The sequence below is a fragment of the Carcharodon carcharias genome, chromosome 23 (assembly GCF_017639515.1).
Source record: "Carcharodon carcharias isolate sCarCar2 chromosome 23, sCarCar2.pri, whole genome shotgun sequence".
Classification (NCBI taxonomy): Eukaryota; Metazoa; Chordata; class Chondrichthyes; order Lamniformes; family Lamnidae; genus Carcharodon; species Carcharodon carcharias.
The window spans coordinates 6,894,923-6,915,905 of record NC_054489.1 but is presented as its reverse complement, the minus strand read 5'-3'; the positions used below and the strand labels follow the sequence as shown (position 1 = coordinate 6,915,905).

Here is a 20,983-nt window from a genome sequence, read left to right as displayed (position 1 = left end):
AGAGAGACACAATTAATGTTTCAGTCTGATGACCTTTCATCAGGAATCTAATATTAATGATGATATGGTGATGAAAAGTCACAACTCTGTGTTTTCTCTCTCTGCAAATACTGCCTGACCTGCTGAGTGCTTTCAGCTTTTTCTGTTTTTATGTAAAACTGTAAGACGTAGGGGCAGAAGTAGGCCATTCGGCCAGTTGCGTCTGCTCTGCCATTCAATGAGATCGTGGTTGATCTGATAATCCTCAACTCCATTTTCCTGCCTTGTCCCTTGATTCCTTTATTGATTAAAAATCTATCTATCTCAGCCTTGAATATACTTAAAGGCCCGGCCTCTATAGCCCTCTGTGGTAAACAATTCCACAGATTGAGTACCCTCTGAGAAGAAATTCCTCCTCATCTCTGTTTTAAATGTGAGCCCCCTAACTGGCTGTAAAAAATAAAGTGAGTTGGAGAATCCTGAGCTGAATCGTACTATATAAAGTGTAGGTTATTTTCTGTTAGTTTTTCCTTGGCTGAGCTGTTACGGAAAATCGTGGTGCCTTTAAGAGCCTTGTCCGCCCTCCTCTTTAACATGACGCCATGGTGATGGTCACCAGGTATCAACCAATAGCAGGCGGTATTGCTGCAGTGTTACAATTTGAACTGGCTGAGCGGGTTGGCGGTGAAATGTTGGCGGAGAGAGCGAGGGGGTGAGTGAGGCTTTGTGAATGGAACGAGTCCGGGGAGAGGGTACAGCCTCTCTGGCTCTGGCTCCCGCTGGGATACATTCCTCCCTCACTGTATCCACATTGTAACAAACTGGGAGCTGCATTATCCGCGAGCCCGGCCCCGCCCCGCCCCACCCCACCCGGATCTGTATCCTGGCAGCTTCTGGTTCCAGCGGGGCCGCTGGAGGATCTCTCTCTCCCTCCTGTCTCCCCGACGTGCTGCAGTTGATGCCCACTGGACACACCAGAGGCCCAGGCTAATGCTCTGGGGGGGGGGGACATGGATACAAATCCCAGCATAGCAGAATTTCATTCTGGATTTGAAAACTAGCCTCGGTAATGGTGAAACTATCATTAATTCTCATTTTAAAAATAAACACATCATTAATGTAGGGAAGGAAATTTGCCATCTTTTCCTGGTCTGGCTTGCATGTGACTCCAGACCCACAGTAATGTGGTTGACTCTTAACTGCCCTCTGAAATGGCCCAACAAGCCACTCAGTGCAAGGGCAACAAGTATTGGTCCTGCTAGTGACACCCACATTCCATGAAATAATAAAAAAACTATTGCTTCAACTGTGACAGGACGGGTTGAGAATGTGGTTAATAAAGCATATGGTTAATAAAGGTTTTATTAATAGGGGCAAGAGTGCACGACCAAGGATGTTATGTTAAACTTGTAGAAAAGCTGGTGAAGCCTCAACTGGATACTGTGTCCAATTCTGGGTCCACACTTTAGAGGCAATGCAGAAAAGATTCACGAGAATGGTTTCAATGGTGAAGATCTTCAGTTATGTAGACAGATTGGAGAAGTTGGAACTCTTTTCTTTGGAGAAGAGAAGGTGGGAGGAGGTTTAATAGAGCTATCCAAATTCACGAGGGGTATGGACAGAGTAGATAGGGAGAAACTGTTCCCATTGGTGGAAGGATCGAGAATGAGAAGGCACAGATTTAAGGTAATTGGCAAAAGAAGCATTGACGATATGAGAGAAAACGTTTTCACACAGCGGGTGATTAAGATCTGGAATGCGCAGCCTGAGAGTGTGGTGGAGGTAGGTTCAATCAAGGCCTTAAAGAGGGAATTGGTATCTGGAAAGGAAGAATGTGCAGGGTTACTGGGAGAAGACAGAGGAGTGGCACTAGGTAGATTGCTCGTTCGAAGATCCAGCACAGACAATAGGCCAATTTGTCTCCTATGTTTCTAACAGTTCTGTCATTCCAAGATATCAGGAGCCTGCATTTTGCAAATTGGATAATTCTTTACATTTAAAAGACAATGCTGTTGTTTTAGATTAAAGAGAAGGTTGACTCCATGATTTTTCACCCCTTACTTTCCATGCTTTAATCCTGCCTTCGATTGTTATGTCTCCTTGTGAATTGAAATCAATGCAGTCTTTTTTTTTCTTAAATACTTATAATTTCAAAAGAACAAATTGATAATTTCGCCAGGTGACTTTAAAAGAGAGATCTTTTGTTTCCATGATTTGGATAAATAAGCTGAAGTGAATGTTACATGTTGAGAAGGCAAGTTGACAGAGCTTAACCCCTTTCCTTACAGAGCAGGGAGTGCCCACAACCTTCAGTTCCTGATCTGGACTGAGTTATCTGAGAATGTGTTGCAATTGTTAGCAGATTTCCACTCCTGTAGGTATGTGAAATTGGGTGAAGGGAATGTTGAGCTCAACTGTGATGTGCTTTTGGGTAGACACTCCCAGCCCAACAACATTAAAGAAAGATGTGTTTATATCGGCACCCCATCCACCACCTTAAACATTGACTCCCTCCACTATGGATGTAAGGTGGGAACACTGTGTACCATCTACAAGCTGTGCTGCAATAACTCACCAAGGCTCCTTCAACAGCTCCTTCCAAACCTGTGACCTCCACCACCTAGAAGGGCAAGAGCAGCAGATGCAAGGACACACCACCACCCTTCCATGGAACTCACCATCCTGACTTGGAAATATATCACTGTTCCTTTATCATCACTGGGTCAAGATCTTGGAACTCCCTCCCTAGCAGCAGCGTGGGAGTATTTTCACCACAAGGGCTGCACCGGTTCATGAAAACAACTCGTCACCACCATCTCAAGGGCAATTAGGGACGGACAATAAATAGCAGCCCTAGTAGCTAATATGCTTCTCTTTTATTCTTCCTGCCAATACGGACAATTTCACATTTTCCCACATTATATTCCATCTGCCAGATCTTTGCCCACTCACTTAACCTATCTATATCTGTTTGCAGCCTCCTTATGTCCTCTTCACAACTTACTTTCCTACCTGTCTTTGTGTCATCAGCAAATTTGGCAACTGTCCCTTCAATCCCTTTATCCAAGCCATTTATATAAATTGTAAACAGTTGAGGCCCCAGCACTGATCCCTGTGGCACACCACTTGTTATATCTTGCCAACCTGAAAAAGACCCATTTATGCCCACTCTCTGCTTCCTGTTAGCCAGCCAATGTTCTATTCATACTAATATGTTACCCCCTATACCATAAGCTTTTATTTTCTGCAATAGGATGCCTTCTGGAAATCTAAGTACAGTACATCCACCGGTTCCCCTTTATCCACAGCACATGTTACTTCCTCAAAGAACTCCAATAAGTTGTTAAACACGATTTCCTTTTCACAAAACCATGTTGACTCTGCCTGATGCCCTTGGGCTCATCCAATAGTTTCTAACGTTTTCCCTACGACAGATGTTAAGCTAACTGACCTGCAGTTTCCCACTTTCTGTCTCCCTCCCTTTTTGAATAATGAAGTTACATTTGCTATCTTCCCGTTGAATGGGATCTTCCCCGAATCTAGGGAGTTTTGGAAAATTAAAACCAATGCATCAACTATCTCACTAGACCCTTCTTTTAAAACTCTAGGGTGAAGTCCATCAGGACCCAGGCTCTTGTCAACCTGCAGCTCCAACAGTTTACTCAGTACCACCTCTCTGGTAACTGTAATTTTCCTGACTTCCTCCCCCATTCCATTTCCTGGCTGCTTCTGGGATGTTACTCGTATCCACTATAGTGAAAACTGATGCAAAATACTTGTTCAATTCATCTGCCATCTCGTTTTCCATTATCACATCTCCAGACTCATTTTCTATAGGACCAACACTCATTATGTTACAAATATCCAGACATTGTTATTTCAGATTTCTTATACTGGAAATTTGATATAAAATATGTTTGATTTCAGATTTCGTGTACTTATTTCAATTTTCCAGAATTTTTTATTTGATTTCCTGTGTTTTTTATTTCAATGTTGCAGTTTTTTTCACTTCAGTTATTGCATTTGTTATTTCAAATATCTTAGTTTTTTTGTTCAAATTTCGATATTTTTTATTTGGGATGTTTAATGTTTTATTGCTAATTTCTAATAGCTTCTATTTCAATTTTTGTTCTTCTAACGTTTTAATATTTTCCCTTCAAATTTCTTCTATTTATTTCCATTTTCCAGAAAGAAGTGAGGTTTGTCAAGGAATGTGATCTGATGGGGATTCAAGAAAGTTATTTGAGGTGGCCTTATCTGTGATTGACACAATAGCTTGAATCTATGTAGCATGATGTAGTACAACATCCCAAGGTTATTCTAAGAAGTGTTAATGGGATCTGACAGTGAGCTACAGAAAACATGAGGACAGGTGGCCAAAAAGCTTGTTCACAAAGGAACATTTTAAAGAGTATCATAAAGGAGGGAGAGTTGAGGCACAGCTGCCGATGATGTAATGATTAAAATGGGGGATGTGCAAGAGACCAGAATTGGTGGAATGCAGAGATCTTAGAGGATTGAAGGGCTGAAAGAGGTAACAGAAATATAGAGGGAGTGAGGAAATTGAAAACAAATCTGGCCATTGTCAAATGAGAAGCCAATGTCACTGAGCATAGGGTTGATGAGTGAATGGGACTTGAGTTAGTGTACTAGCAGCAGAGTTTGAGTGTTTGGGGCCTTGCACAGGGAGGAGGTAAAGGGGCAGCTGTTACACCTGAAATTGCAATGGAAGGTGCCCATGGGAAGTGGCTGAGGTGTCGGGGGTATTTGTGGAGTGGGCCAGGGTTTTGAGGAAGGAATGGTCCTTTCGGAATGCTGACAGGAGAGGGGAGGGAAAGATGTGTTTGGTGGTGGCATCATGCTGGAGTTGGAGGAAATGATGGAGGATAATCTTTTTGAATGCAGAGGCTGGTGGGATGGAAAACAAGGACAGGAAAAACCCTACCATGGTTCTAGGAGGGAGGGGAAGAAGTGAGGGCAGAACTGTGGTAAATGGGCTGGACACAGTTGTGGACCCTGTCAACCATAGTGGTGCGAAATCCTTGGTTGAGGCAAAAGGGCAATGTCAGAAGCCCCATTTTGGAAGGTAGCATCATCAGAATAGATGCGACGGAGATTGAGAAACTGGGAGTGGAGTCATTACAGGAAGAAGCGCGTGAGGTGGTGTAGTCGATCAAGCTGTTGGAGTTGGTGGATTTGCAATGAATATCAGTAGATAGTCTATTCCACAGAAATGGAGACAGAGAAGTCAAGGAAGGGAAGGGAAGTGTCTCAGAGATGGACACTTGATGGGAAGGTGAGAGAAGTGTGGAAATTCGGAGGAAAATTGATGAATCTTTCCAGTTCTGGACTGAAGCACGAAGCAGCATCGATGTACCGGAAAAAGAATTGTGTGAGGGGGCCTGAGTAAGACTGGAAAAAGGAATGTCCCACATACCCCACAAAAGGACAGGAGTAACTAAGGCCCATGCAACACTCATAGCTACACCTTTTATTTGGAGGAAGTGAGACAAGTTAAAGGAGAAATTGTTCAGTCAGAGAACAAGTTCAACCAGATGAGGAGGCTGGTGGTAGATAGAGACTGTTCAGGCCTCTGTTCAAGAAAGAAGAGATCTGAAGTACAATTCTTTCAGTTTAGTCTAATGTGTTTGCTGCTCACAATGCAGTCTCCTCTACACTGGGGAGGAAAAGCACAGCCTGGGTGATCGCTTTGCAGAACACCTCCATTCAGTCCAAAGCATGACCCCAATCTACCAGTCAATTGCCATTTCAATTTACCACCTTGCTCTCACACTCACACTTCTGTCCTTGGCCTGCTGCAGTGTTCCAGTGAAGCCCAACGCAAGTTTGAGGAACAACACCTCATCTTCTAATTAGGCACTTTACAGCCTTCTGGATTCAACATTGAGTTCAACAACTTCAGACTGTGAAGACTGTGAACTCTGTCCTCCAATCTGTATTTTCTCTGCCCCCCCCCCACCACCAAGTACCAGTCTGTATGTTTTGCTTTCAGACAGCGCTGACCTTTATTCTATTAACACCTACCAATGCTTTGTTCCTTTACTACTATCATTACTACTCTCTTTGCCTTTGTTTCATGACATCTTTATCATTTAATCTTCCCTGCCCTCTAACCTATCCCTGACATTTCCTTTTGACAGTCTAAACATGCACGGTATGTTTGTACAGGTTAATGAAGTTGTATGGCCTTTGGCAGCCTATGTGGGAAAAACTTTGCTTACTTTTTCTTAAATTGTAGGCTGCTTAAGGAAGCAGAGGCTGCAAAAAGGATCCATGAAGAGGATGAGAGTATATCAGAGGAGGGCCCTGCTGTTGTTCAGCATGCAATTGTGAGTATTGCAAATTAACTGCACTCCTATTTAATTTCTGAAAATCCTAAATCCATGGGTAAGGTTGAAGAGAGAGTAGGGGATAAGACAAATATAAAAAGACATGCCACAAAAAGAAGATGTTAGGAAAGAAGACAAAAAATCTGGTCATAGAGATAGGTTTTAAGGTGCATCTTCAAGAAAAGAGAGAGGTTTATGGTGGGAGTTCCAGAGTTTAGTGCCTAGACAGCTGAAGGCACAGCCTCCAATGGTGGAGCAGTTATAATCAAGGATGGTCAAGCAGCCAGAGTTGGAGGAGCACGTATGCTCATGAAGTTTGTAGGGTTGGAGGAGATTACAGGAAAAGGAGCAGCAGGTCCATACAGGGATTTTAAAATCAAGATGTTATTTAATTGGGAGCCAGTGTAGGGCAGCGAACACAATAGGTGATTGATGAACAGAACTTATTGCAAGTTAGGATATATACAGCAGAGATTTGGACTACCTCACGTTCACGGAGAGTAGAACATGAGAGACTGGTAACAAAGGCATGGATGAGGATCTAGATCCTGTGGCACTATTTGAAGAAGAACCATGAGTTTAGTCTTAAAATCAACATTCTCCCTTAACCAGCCAAAAAAATAATTAAGTGACTTCTAATCTCATTGCAGTTTTTGAGGTCTTGCCATGTGGAAAATGACTACAATATTTATCTACCTACTGCAAAGTACTTCATTGTATTTAAAGAATTTTGAGATATTTTCAAAATATGTAAGGAGACACATAATAGAATGCAAATCCACCTTATCTAATGGGGGTGTTGGTGCTATATTTCACTATCAAGATTTGTTGGAGGCTATGCTTTCAGGGACCATGCCTTATTCCTATAGGGTTTCCGAAGGAACCAGAAGATGATGTTTCGACAACTGAAGACCTGTGCTTTATTCCTGGACATGGTGAAAAACAGTAATGTCAAGGAAATTAAAGAACATGTCCAGCAACAGGATATCCGTAAGTTGGCAGATCAGTCATAACCAGAGAATGAAATTGGAGGGATGGGAAATGCTGTATAGTTTAATATATCTGTGAAGCCACCTTCTGGGACTGAAAGATGGTTCTAATGGAGGTTTTTGGGATCTGCTTCATCCAAAAGTTCATTGTTTGAAGAGAAAAATGGTAGAAGTTGTGTGTGATATTGGCACAGACTCATGGTCAATAAAACAAAGTCCTTCACTAACTTAAAATAAAATTCTCATCCCTGTATTAGAATCCCTCCAATTCTGGTCACTTGCACATCTCCAAATTTTCATTGCTTTCTCCATTGGTGACCTTGCTCCAAATTCTGGAATTCCTCCCCAAACCTCCTTCTTGACATCCTTAAAACCTACCTCTTTGACCAAGCTTTTGGTTACCTGTCTTAATGCCTCTTCTTGTTCTGTACCTGATTTTGCCCAATTAAGTTCTATAATGCACCTTGGGATATTTATAATAAAGGTGATGTATAAATGCAAATTGCTGTTGCTATGAATTTGTGTCCAATAGGTTGACGGCAGCCAAGTTGTGGCCACATGACTTGGCTCACTGACCAACATTGCTCTTCAGTCAGCTTGAAATTCTTTTTCCCTGCTCCCTTTGTAGGTCTGTTCACTGTCATTCCCTTCAACTCCCACACCACCAGCACAAATTGGGAACTGGGTGCTCATCACACAGGCCAGGCTGACACAAACCCATATTTCAGCACTTTATTGAAACAAATAACATTCCTTGAGTCAGCCCCTCTGGTAGTTTCCTTATTAAATGCTCTTATTAAATATGATTGTTGACAAAGTGAGCCTTTATGAAGGATCTGGAATTTTCTTTTTGGGGAGGTTGGAGAGTGGTGGAAGTACTTTAAAGTTCTGCTTTGTTTTTTACCCCAGAATAAAAATTAAATTTTGCTTTTTTGGTTGTGTTATTTCTGACAAAAGGCATTTTTTTTTTGAGAAGCTTTCTAATGTAGCAAAATATCCCAGAACAGCTCAAAGGACAGTGGACATTGAGCAAGATTATAGGGAGATAAATAAAGGTATGGTCAAAAAAAGTAGATCTTAAAGTAGCTTATGAAGCTGGAAGAACTGGATCAGTACAGGAAGAGAATGCCATGCTCAGCTGAGAATTTCACATTCAGTGCTGGAGCAGAGGTGGGGGATGAATGTAGAATTGTCCAGAGTTGGAAATTAGAGGTCGTAGCTCAGACCTGCTGCAGGTAGGGTAGAATGAGACCAAGAAGGAATTTGGAGGCACAAACAAGTTTTGAATTCCCAAGTCCTTGCCCTCAGCGAAGCAATGCATGGGCAGGGCCTGGTGTGGAATTGGAAGCAAGTGGTGGAGATTGGAGTTCATTCAGTCCGTCTATGGAAACCCATTCAGAGAGCATTGGTAAAATAGAGCCTACAGTGACTAATGCATGGCAGTGATTGTAAGATGGAAACAGAGGTGGCCAATGTTAGAGGTGAAAGTAAAGGTTTCAGTTGATGGGACAGAAACTTCTCAAAAGCCCAGTTTGGCAATTTTAAAATTCTTTCCCTTGTGTTCAAATTTCCCCATGGCCTCGTCCACATGTCCTCATCTCTGTAACCTCCCACAGCTCTCGAACCCTCTGAGATTTCAGCACTCTCCCAGTTGTGATCTCTTGCATTTCCCCAATTTCCTTCACCCCTTTGTTGTCGGCTATATTGTCAGATGCCTGGGCCCTAAGCACTGGAATTCCCCCCTTAAACCTCTCCCCCTCCCACTCCTCCTTTAAGATGCTGTTTAAAACGTACCTCTTTAATCAACTTTTAGTTACTTGGCCTAATATTTCTCTGTGGCTTAGTACCAAATTTTGTGTGATAAAGCTCCTGTGAAGTGCTTTGGGAGGTTTCACTACATTAAATGTGAGTTGTTGGATGACGGTGAGGTTAAGAGGATAGCTGTACAGGCTAGCTAACTCTTTTGCATGTGAAAAGTTTTTGGTAGATTGGGGCAGTGAGAGAGTGGAACCTGAAATATTTATATTTGCGAGTTTATTTCTTTAAATAGAGAAGAAACTAAATGAAACAAGGCAAAAGTGGAAGAGTCTGAAAGCAGAATGTCGAGTGCAAGATGAAGAGCTGCAAAACATCTCTACAATCTCGTGGAAATTCCAAGCTCTGGAGACAAAGCAGCAAGCTCTGAAGGATGCTGTTCAGCTATATGAAACAAAGGTAATCAGAGCTTGAATGCACAAGAGTTGATTTGTTTTTAGTGTTGGCTGTGCCTAAGTGCATAGTGAGAGTCAGAAGGCCCCTCCAGAGCTTGAGCACAAAACCTAGGCAGGCACTCCAGTACAGTACTTCAGTGCTGCACTGTCAGAGATGCCTTCTTTCCAATGAAATGTTATACTGAGGCCCTGTCTGCCCTATTAGGTGGACATAATGATCTCCTGGCACTAGTTTGTAGAAAAGCAAGATGAGTTCTCCCTCACATCCTGGCCAATAATTAATCCCTTAATCTCTCTTTTAAAAAAAATCAAATCATTATCACATTTGTTTGTGGGATCTTGCTGTGCGCAGATTGGCTGCCACATTTCCCTACATTACACCAGTGACAGCATTTTAAAACAACTTCATTGGCTATAAAACATTTTGGAACATCCTGAGACCAAGAAGTGATGATACCAGGAAAGCTATTTGGCCTAAAGTATTTTCACACCCATAACACCTGGTGTTTATAAGTCACTTTTAAAGTGGTAAAACTGTTCCAATGCGCTTCACAGGAGCATTATCATACATAACTTGACACCAAGCTGCACAAGGAAATATTCGGACAGGTGACTGAAAACTTGGGCAAAGAGATGGGTGTTCAGGTGTGTTTTAAAGAAGGAGGGAGGCAAAGAGGGTTAGAGAGTAAATTCCAGAGCTTAGGGCCCAGGCAATTGAAAGCACAGCTGCCATTTTTGGAGCGATTAAAATCAGAGATGCACAGGAGGCAAGAATTGGAGGGGCGCAAAGATCTGAGAGTCATAGAGCGGGAGGAGGTTACAGAGATGAGGCCATGGAGGGAGGGGAATTTTAAAATTGAGGTGTTGCTGGGCTGGGAGGCAACATGACAGCAAACGCAGGCGTAATCTTCCTGTGGGAAGGTGCCTGGCCGTCACTTTGAAGTTCCTGACGTGGCAAGTTTGAAATCGGACTCCCACAAGCACAGACTCGTATTCCGAAACTCACTAGCGCAAGGTGTTGGAAAATCGCTACGTTACTGTCCATTGTATAGCTTGAGCAGGTTGACTGAAATTGCTAATTCATTTTCATCATCTCCCACGAAACAGAAATTACAGCTGGAAGAGGCTCTTCAACAGAAGAAGTTGCAACTTCAGGAGGTATGTTTGTACACACCTGGCAGCAAGGATAGAATTTATAGAATTCCCTGAAAGGCATTTGGGTGCCTATGACAGTCTGGCAGCTTTCTGCTTATATTACCTGAAAAGAAGGAATGTTCAGGGCTACTGGGATAACGCTTGGGAGTAGCACAAAGTAAATTGCTCCTTCAGAGACCCAGCGCAGACAAGATGGCTGAATGGCCTCCTTCTGTGTTGTAACCTTTCTGAAATTCTGTGATTACCTGGTGTCAGCTCAGAAATTGCCAAATTTACTGAATTTAATTCACGGTTGGCTTGGAACCCCCAACCTTCAGATTGTTAGCCCGTTAACCATAACTACTAGGCATTTGCTCCTAGTTTATGTCTCAACATTTCTCAGTTCACTTGAGAGTTGATTCAAGTCACAAAAACAAATTGAGGAGCCACAGGGGGACTTGAGCCCCAGACTTTGGGGTTGGAATAAGTTACTTTGCCGCCTACTCTTCGTGTCTGGTTGTATCTTTTTATTTCCTGTCCAGGAGCGGAAACTTACCTTGGCAAAAGAGAAGAGCCAAATTGAACAGGCCATTGAGGAATGTTCTTTGTGCATAAGCAGGTGTCACACTTTAAAACAAGAAGCAGAGCAAACAATCCAGCTCTTGACAAAGGAGGGTTGCTGCAGTAACCGGTGAGGACCACTAGATAAATGTTTCCACTCCAGGGCTTGAATACAAAAACCACAGCTGACACTCCAGTGCGGTACTCAGGAGGTGCTGCACTGCCACTGGATTCCGTCTTTCAAACAAGATGTTAAATGAGGCCCCATCTGCCTGTTGGGGTGGATGTTAAAGATCCCATGGCATTATTTTGAAGAAGAGCAGGGGAGTTATCCCTGGTGTCCTGGCCAACGTTCAGCCCTCAATCACCATCACAAACAAAAACAGATTATCTGATCATTAGCGCATTGCTGTGCACATAATGGCTGCTGCATTTCCTACATCACCACAGTAACTACACTTCAAAAGTACTTAATTGGTTGGAAAGCACTTTGAGGCACCTGGTAGTGCTGCAAAGTGCTATATAAATGCAAGCCTTTTCTTTTATTGATCAATCCTGGAATAATTGCTATTGGTGAAAATACTAGTGCTGTGGGAGATGTAACTCACTCAACAAGTGCTGGTGAGTTTGTGGAGAATCCCAACAGTGAGGTAGTTTCTGACCCTGATGTATTAATGCAAAGTCAGTATTGATGTCTCTGTGTCACACGTTAAGTTGGACTTGGAGTAGGGTTTCCGGCACGATTTACAAAAGGCAGACCGATTCACAGCGAGCAAGAAGTCTGGTTAACCAGAGTCTCTATGAACTACAGCAAACCGGAACCATTACCAAAGTTACAGCAGTGTCTCCCAAATAGAAGCAGAGTTATTGTTCCAACAAAATGCAGTGGGTGGAGGATAGTTACATAAATTATATCAGTGAAACCAATTTCAATCACTTACAACAGTGAGGTCTCTGGCATGATTGACGGGGACATTACACATTCTGATTGGGATTGATGAAACTATTGTAAGGAGTTGTGTTTCTGCTGTAAAGGTTCCATTAGTGAGTAAACATTGATTCCACGAGGAGGGATTAATAGTAAGAGATGAGGAGGGTGCAAAAGATACTCACACTTCAACTAGTTTGTAACCTGCTAGATCCAATTGAGGTTGTTGGCTTCAGTCTATTTGCTCTCTGTGTTGTTTTTACCTGGCTGTAACTATTTCTCTCACAACTAATCCAGCTCTTTTTTTTAATTTTAAAGCACGCTTCCATGTGATTTTCACACACTGTCACAGCTCCATGAGACTGTGAAAAGCCAGTCAGGCGTAAAAGTCCTTACGCTCTCTGAAAATCAAATTACTCTGCAGTTTGACCCTCGAGCCCTGATCCCACTGACACAGCTCACTCCTCTTGTGCTGACTGTAATTTGGACCACAGATGGGAGAGTTAAATTTGAGGTGAGCAGATTATTAATTGCTTTGACACTTTTTTCCCTGTCTTGTTAAGCTAACTATCCGCGTGCAACCTGCTTTAGCGTCTGTGTAGGAATCAGAGCAGAACAAAAGGGCCTGTGGGGGTGAACTCTCAGGTCCCTCTGATTCACTCGGCTCTCAATTCCGGTGGCGTCATCACCAATGGGACCAGGACTGAGAATGGGAGCTTGATTTTTCTCCCTCCCTCCCACCAACCATTTCCTTTCCTCTCTACCTGTTCTACCCCTTTTATCTGTTCTACCCTCTCTGAAGCCATCGACATGTGTTGCAGAGTTTGATTTCACACTGCCAACATGTTTTCTAACCCAAGTGACTAATCTTTACCCCTGAGCCAGGGCAGCTAGAGGTTGACAGGACATTCAAGCCTGTTTCTAGCTCAGGCAGAAGGAAGAAACTTGCAGCACAGAAGGAGGCCATTCAGCCCATTGTGCCTCTGTTGTCTCTTTGAAAGAGCAACCATGCCTAGTCCAATACCCCCTGTCTTTTCTGTAAAGTTCCCCATCCTCGAGTACCAGCCCAAACAACTCCACTTTAAAATTATTTATGGATTCAGCTTCCATCACCTTTTCAAATAGAACGTTCCAGATCCTGACAACTCTCTAGCAGAAAATCTAGATGAGAAATTTTTCCGTTCAGTGATTTCAAATCTGACTTCTGATTAATAACCCACTTACCAAAGGAAACATTTTTCTCTATCTGTCTTCAGTAGATACCGTCTAACATTAATCAGGTCCAGAGCGTTCTTCCAGACTAGTTTTGTCTAAGTGGGGGTCACATAGGCACTTCCAGAGTTTTTTGCCCAGTTAGCCTGTGTTTTTATCTGGGTTTTTTTGCCTCTCCTGGGAGATCACGTGGGACATTTATGTACTGTCTGAAGCATTATGGTTCTGTGCGACAGGCTAGATTGACTTGAGAGGATATTTTCTGCAACTTGCGCGTCCCCCCTTACATTCCCTCACTCACAAATCGTTTCTCTCACACTCGCATTAACTAATTTTTCATCACTAACCAGTACTTTCTATTTCCTTTCTCCCAGAGCAATTGTGGCTTCCTTGACCTGTCTGAAATGGAGTCTGTGGACCTACCGAACGTTACAGCTGAAATCTGGAAACGTTACATGAGCCAAGCTGAACTTTGGGGTGAAATCCAGCACTTGCAGAACAGGTCAGTTAGCCATGAGTTATAAAATTGACATGTAACGAGCTGATTTTCTCTTTGAAAGAGCTATCAGATTAGTCCCACTCCCCTTGCTGGTTCCCCCATAGCTGTGCAAATTTCTCCTTTTCAAGTATTTATCAATTCCTTTTTAACCATTACTATTGAATCCCCTTCCATCGCCCTTTCAGCATGTGCATCTGCACAATTCAGCACCATCCCCTGACTGATATCCTCCATTCCTTCTGTCTCTCTCTCTCTCTCTCTCTCTATCTCAGCCAATTCCTTATTAATCTTCCAACATTTAATGAGGAGGCGTTACTGCCTTAAGCTTGTTTTTTTTTGCCTTTCATGTGAACTTTACTGGAATGGGTTGCTGAATTCTGGTTCCCCGTTGAGTTGCAACTTTGTCGACAGTTGGAAGTCTGTGCTCGGTCAGGCAGAATGTACCCCATCGGAAACCACTCTGCCCGCCATTGGGAGATGGACATGTTCGTTTTCCTTTTTCAAGACACTGACACCTGCTGGGTTAGTGTTCCAGTGATGCTGTTGATCCCCGCCCCCCCCCTCCCCCACCCCCAGCATCTTGCTCAAGTGACCATTGTTCCTGCCTAGGCCAATCAGTGTGTGAGTGAGGTCTTCCTCGAGGAGCTTCATTTATCCTTCCATTACCCAACATTAAGCATTTGTCCGCTTTCCATTTTAAATCCGAGACTGATCAGATTTTTTCTGGACAGGACAGGTCGATGCAGTTAAGAGCTGATCGGCCATGATCTCATTGAATGGTGGAACAGGCCTGAGGGGCTGAATGGCCTCCTGCTGTTCCTATGTTCTCGTAACTAAATTTCAGCAAATGCTTGGCAGAGCCCAGTGGTAAAACAGTGTAAACAGCTGGCTACTTGGCCCACACAGGATTTCCACCAATCTCCTGTCATGGTTTCTGTGGGATATTGAGAGAACCCATGTGGAATGCCTATCCTGGTATCTCTATCTCATTAAGTCCTTCAATAGGGGCTGATGTCACAGAATCTCACAGTGCAGAAGAGGCCCTTCGGCCCATCAAGTCTGCACCAACACGTGAGAAACACCTGACCCCATAGCCTTGAATGTTATGATGTGCCAAGTGCTCACCCAGGTACTTTTTAAAGGATGTGAGGCAACCCGCCTCCACCACCCTCCCAAGCAGTGTATTCCAGACCCTCACCACCCTCTGGGTAAAAAAGGTTTTTCCTCACATCCCCCCCTAAACCTCCTGCCCTCATCTTGAACTTATGTCCCCTTGTGACTGACCCTTCAACTAAGGGGAACAGCTGCTCCCTATCCACCCTGTCCATGCCCCTCATAATCTTGTACAACTCTACCAGGTCACCCCTCAGTCTTCTCTGCTCCAACGAAAACAGCCCAAGTCTATCCAACCTCTCTCCATAACTTAAATGTTAAATTCACCAGGCAACATCCTGGTGAATCTCTTCTGCACCCCCTCCAGTGTCCTCACAATTGACTTCCAGCAGTCACAGTAAAGCAAATTATGGAGGGTGAGCCCAATCCTGGGTCAAATTGCCACTTTCTGTGCTGTAATGACTTTATAACACTGTGTTGGGCAGTTGGTGGTGTAGTGGTGATGTCACTGGACTAGTAATCCAGAGGCTCTGAGAACAGGAGTTCAAATCCCAACATGGCAGCTGGTGGAGTTTAAATTCAATTAATAAAATCTGGAATTGATGGTGACCATCGATTGTCATAAAAATCCACCTGGTTCACTAATGTCCTTTAAGGTAGGAAATCTGCCATCCTTACCTGGTCTGGCCTACCTGTGACTCCAGACCCACGGCAATGTGGTTGACTCTTAACCGCCCTCTGAAATGGCCTAATAACCTAATAATGGATGGACAAGAAATGCTGGCTTCACCAGTGATGCCCACGTCACATGAAATAAATAATCCCCAGGGGAATAAATAAAAAATGCCGGAAATACTTATCTGATCAATGAGCCTTCAGTGGAACAATTCTGATGAAAGATCATGACCTGAAATGTAAACTATTTCTCCCTCCACAGATGCTGCCTCACATGCTGAGTGTTTCATGTGACGTGGATGTCACTGGTAAAGCCAGGATTTGTTGCCCATCCATAATTGCCCTTGCTTCTTTAATTAAGATTTCCAGTATTTTGCTCTTGTAATTAAAAAAAAAAGGAACTTGATCCTAGCCTTTCCCCCATTAAGTTAAAGAACTTGCATTTATATAGCACCCTTCGCCGCTTCGGAACATCCCAAAACTGTTTGCAGCCAGTGAAGCTCTTTTGAAGTGTAACCACTGTCATTGGAAACATGGCAGCTAATCTTCCCCACAGTAAACTCCCAGAAACAGGGAAGGTGATAGTGACCAGATAATCTAGTTTATTGATGTTGGCTGAGGTATAAATATTGGCCAGATATTGGGAACTCCCAGCAGTCATGACTTATCATGACAGGAGCAGGAACTCTGATTCCTTGTCTTTTCCATTAACCCTCTCCAAGATCAATTAATAGTACTCCTTTCAACTTAAATAAAAGCAAGATACTGCGGATGCCAAAAATCAAATAAAAGCAGGAAATGCTGGAAAAACTCAGCAGGTCTGGGAACATCTGTGGAGAGAGAAACAGAGTTAACGTCCATGTGACTCCTCTGGATCTACCCCAGAGTACTGAGGGAGGCAGGGAGGAGATGGCTGGGGTCTTGACAGAAATCTTTGTATCCTCACTGGCTACGAGTGAGGTCTCAGAGGACTGGAGAATGGCCAATGTTGTTCCATTGTTTAAGAAGGGTAGCAGAGATAATCCAGGAAATTACAGGCCGGTGAGCCTTACGTCAGTGGTAGGGAAATTATTGGAGAAGATTCTTCGTGACAGGATTTACTACCATTTGGAAGCAAATGGGCGTATTAGTGAGAGGCAGCATGGTTTTGTGAAGGGAAGGTCGTGTCTCATTAACTTGACCGAGTTTTTCGAGGAAGTGACAAAGATGATCGACGATGGAAGGGCAGTGGATGTTATATACATGGATTTCAGTAAGGCCTTTGACAAGGTCCCTCATAGCAGACTGATACAGAAGGTAAAGTCGCACAGGATCAGAGGTGAGCTAGCAAGAGGGATACAGAATTGGCTTGGTCATAGAAGACAGAGGGTAACAGTGGAAGGGTGCTTTCCTGAATGGAGAGCTGTGACTAGTGGAGTTCCGCAGGGATCAGTGTTGGGACCTTTGCTAAACAAAAACAGAAATACCTGGCAAACTCAGCAGGTCTGGCAGCATCGGCGGAGAAGAGCAAAGTTGACGTTTCGAGTCCTCATGACCCTTCAACAGAACTAAATAGAAATAGGAAAGGGGTGAAATAAAAGCTGGTTTAATATTATATTTATATTTCACCCCTTTCCTATTTCTACTTAGTTCTGTTGAAGGGTCATGAGGACTCGAAACATCAACTCTTTTCTTCTCCGCCGATGCTGCCAGACCTGCTGAGTTTTTCCAGGTATTTCTGTTTTTGTTTTAGATTTCCAGCATCCGCAGTTTTTTGTTTTTATCTCTAGGATCTTTGCTGTTTGTGGTATACATAAATGATTTGGAGGAAAATGTAACTGGCCTAATTAGTAAGTTTGCAGATGACACTAAGGTTGGAGGAGTTGCAGATAGTGAAGAGGATTGTCAAAGGATACAACGGGATATAGATCAGTTGGAGACTTGGGTGGAGAAATGGCAGATGGAGTTTAATCCGGACAAAAGCGAGATAATGCATTTTGGAAGGTCTAATACAGGCAGGAATTATACAGTAAATGGCAGAACCCTAAGTGCATCGATGGGCAGAGGGATTTGGGTGTACAGGTCCACAGGTCACTGAAAGTGGCAACGCAGGTGGATAAGGTAGTCAAGAAGGCATATGGCATGCTTGCCTTCATTGGCAAGGGTATTGAGTATAAAAGCTGGGAAGTCATGCTGCAGCTGTATAGAACCTTGGTTAGGCCCCACTTGGAATATTGCGTGCAATTCTGGTCGCCACATTACCAGAATGATATGAAGGCGTTGGAGAGGGTGCAGAGGAGGTTTACCAGGATGCTGCCTGGTCTGGAGGTTATTAACTATGAGGAAAGGTTGGAGAAATTCATATTGTTCTCACTAGAGCGACAGAGATTGAGGGGCAACTTGACAGAAGTTTACAAAATTGAGTGGCATAGACAGAGTAGATAGTCAGAAGCTTTTTCCCAGGGTGGAAGAGTCAATTACTAGGGGACATAGATTTAAGGTGATTGGAGAAAACTATAAAGGTGATGTGCAGGGCAAGTTTTTTACGCAGAGGGTAGTGAGTGTCTGGAATTCGCTGCCAGGGGGGGTGTTGGAAGCAGGTACGATAGTGGTGTTTAAGAGGCAGCGTGACAAATACATGAATAGGATGGGAATAGAGGGATGTGGACCCTGGAAGTACAAAATGTTTTGGTTGATGGGCAAAACGATTGGCGCAGGCTTGTTCTTGTGCTGTACTTTTCTTTGTTCTTTGTTCTTTAGAGCTGTAGAGATAGAAATATGATGGGTTTTATGAAAATTGGCACTGCCACAGTATAAGACCCATCACAATTCTACCTCTCAAGCTCTGAAGAGTCATGCGGACTTGAAAGGTTAAAGCTGTTTCTTTCTCCACAAATGCTGCCAGACCTGCTGAGTTTTTTTTTAACCTCCATTCAGCTTTCCTGGGATCTGTGGGACTATTGCGAAAGACCCAAGGGTGGAGATGGTGCTAATTGGATAGTTCTTTCAAAGAGCCAGCACAGTTCAAATGGCCCCTTTCTGTGCTGTATGATTCTAATTCGGGACAGACTGGAGACTGATCTGAGGCCTCTTGTCCAACATCAAATTTACTCAGTGGCTTTACCCATTAAGCCATCGGAATAGAGTTAATTTAAGCTTCCGATTTTAACTTGGGAGCTTGTGGAGTATTTCTGCTCTAATTCTGAATTCCTGGCAATGGTTTGCTGGCTTGTTTCTAGGTTTGCCATTGATTGGCTGGAGGACGAACGAAAGCTGAAGTTCTTGCAGTTGATTGCTGGCAGTTCCTCAAATGTTGTTTGCACATTGTATGTCGAGCATGGTTACCCAGGCAACGGTGAGGTCAAGCTCAGCTCCATTCAAGAAAATAATAAACCTATCGATACAGTAATTAAGGTGAGGATGTTAATGGATTGCTTGCTGAGCTAATACTCTCACTCACACTGCAGCCACTCTGTTGAGAAATTCAATGTCTACCTCTTGTCAGAAACACTGCTCATTACTGCAGCAGAATCCTGACTTGATGATCTTGAGCTCATTTTGTTTTCTCTCTCTGGGGGATTACATGGCTATGAGAGAGGGTGAGGATTTGGAGGGGGAAGTGTTCAATCATGGTACTTCACTCACCGTGGTGTGGGCTAGGCTTGTGGACCAGCTAGTCTTTTTCTGCTATCAATTTTGTAAGATTTGAGCATGTGAAAGCGTTATCTTTTTTGTGAATACATGAATACTGGATTACATAGTTTCCACGGGCTAAATCTTAGCTCCAAGTGTTTTCTTTTTAACTTGCTCTCTCCTGATCTCCTCCACCTCCTGAGGCACAGGGTTTTTCAGGATGAATAAAAGGGAAGAGTGGCCTTCCTCTAACTTGGGTATCTTGTGAACCTAATGGTTCATTCTGTAATTTTTAGGTGCATGAATGCCAGCCTTTCATACCCTCAGTCAGAGAGTGAGAGAGCATGAGGATGATATGGAGGGGGGTGGGAATGGTGTTTAAGGTTCTGCCACTCAGAGTTCATACATTCCTTGCCTGAGCCAAGCTTTAGAGACTCTTGTAGTCGAGCTGTGATCTTGCAGGGAACCTGGATGCCTTACTAAATAAACATGGGAAAGCTGCCCAATGCTGATGTAGGTTAAGACCCTGGCAGGTATGATACTAAGTCAAAACATATCAGGAAGATCGCAGGTTCAGTTCAACCTTGCTGTGTGATGTGTTAACTGATTCTGAGCCGGTATGGGGATTAAGGCAGCTAACACAGGCATCGGTGTCTCTGCTTTAGAGGAAGGAAAATACTAAGAGACCCTAATGTGCTTTCTATAATGCCTTCCCTTCCCGGGCGACTGTGTAGATTGGGATAGTGGATGGGGTTGGTTCTAGGTGCTCCTCTTTTCAATAGCCCGCCTCTCCTGGCTATTGGAGAAAGGCCACTTGGGAACAGTACTTGAGAAGAGGCCACCTCCATTCATAGGACCAGATACACAGGAGAGGAGAGACTCTCTTTCACAAGCAACCAGAACATTTTTCAGCAACTTCTGTAAAATGATTTTTCCCCCTGTTGTGATTACTGAGTTTACTGTTTGTTTGTTTCTTCCTCAGCCTCCACAGGCCAAGCCCTCACTATCTGACTGGTTGGAATATCTTAATATGTTGGAGTGTTGGAAAGAATAAAGGCTCTTTGTTAATTTTATATGAATGTTTATTTGGACTCAGTGAACTGTAGAAAGTGATCTCTCGCTTGCTGTCTCTTGCTCTCATTTTTACTTGCACTTTTTCTCTCTAATAAATATTTGTTTATTACTGTCTATAGTGAATTGTTAATTGTTTTACCCAAGATTTTTTTTATTCATTCAAGGTATGTGGGTTTCATTGCCCATCCCTAGTTGCCCTTGAGAAGGTGGTGATGAGCTGCCTTCTCAAACTGCTGCAGTCCATGTGATTTAGACACACCCATAGTCCTGCAGAAAGGGGTTCCCAGGTTTTTGACCCAGCAACAACAAAGGGAAAACTAATAGGTTTCCAAGTCGGGAAAGCCAGTTTGATTATTCTAACAATGTGGGACTTTATGGAGATATACGAGATTGATAAAATGAATAGAGAGCAGATTATGCTTGAGACACAGGATGAAAGGACAGAGGTTCAGGACTGTGACGATTAGGATAGGCAGCACAAATTATTTTGCTCAAGTGGTAACAAAGCTGCCATGAGGTTTTCAGGAGTTACGGCAAGATCGTGAACAGGCTGTTAGATGTGATAAAGAGGACTGTGTGGAGTTTGCTTCCCTCTGAGGGAAGAGGCCAACGGTATCTAATGAACACAAAAAAAAATCACAGAACAA

The 20,983-nt window shown here is 43.3% G+C and overlaps 1 protein-coding gene across 1 annotated transcript; it reads left to right on the top strand.

Annotated features, from left to right (window-relative positions):
- Positions 1–634: 634 nt before the first annotated feature.
- si:dkey-225f5.4 lies at positions 635–20,450 on the top strand. The gene is made up of 10 exons (XM_041173686.1): positions 635–691; positions 6,239–6,329; positions 7,199–7,319; positions 9,369–9,532; positions 10,636–10,686; positions 11,205–11,353; positions 12,470–12,665; positions 13,738–13,865; positions 18,869–19,043; positions 20,245–20,450. Exons 1-10 carry the CDS (start codon positions 669–671, stop codon positions 20,314–20,316), a joined length of 1,170 nt encoding a protein of 389 aa, XP_041029620.1. The 5' UTR covers positions 635–668; the 3' UTR covers positions 20,317–20,450.
- Positions 20,451–20,983: the final 533 nt, after the last annotated feature.

Bases quoted from the DNA above. Each gene is read 5' to 3' on its own strand.
- si:dkey-225f5.4 (XM_041173686.1), top strand. From the start codon at position 669: ATGTTGGCGGAGAGAGCGAGGGG. The intron at 692-6,238 runs GTGAGTGAGGCT...CTTAAATTGTAG, and splicing joins TTGGCGGAGAGAGCGAGGGG to GCTGCTTAAGGAAGCAGAGG. The intron at 6,330-7,198 runs GTGAGTATTGCA...TTATTCCTATAG, and splicing joins CTGTTGTTCAGCATGCAATT to GGTTTCCGAAGGAACCAGAA.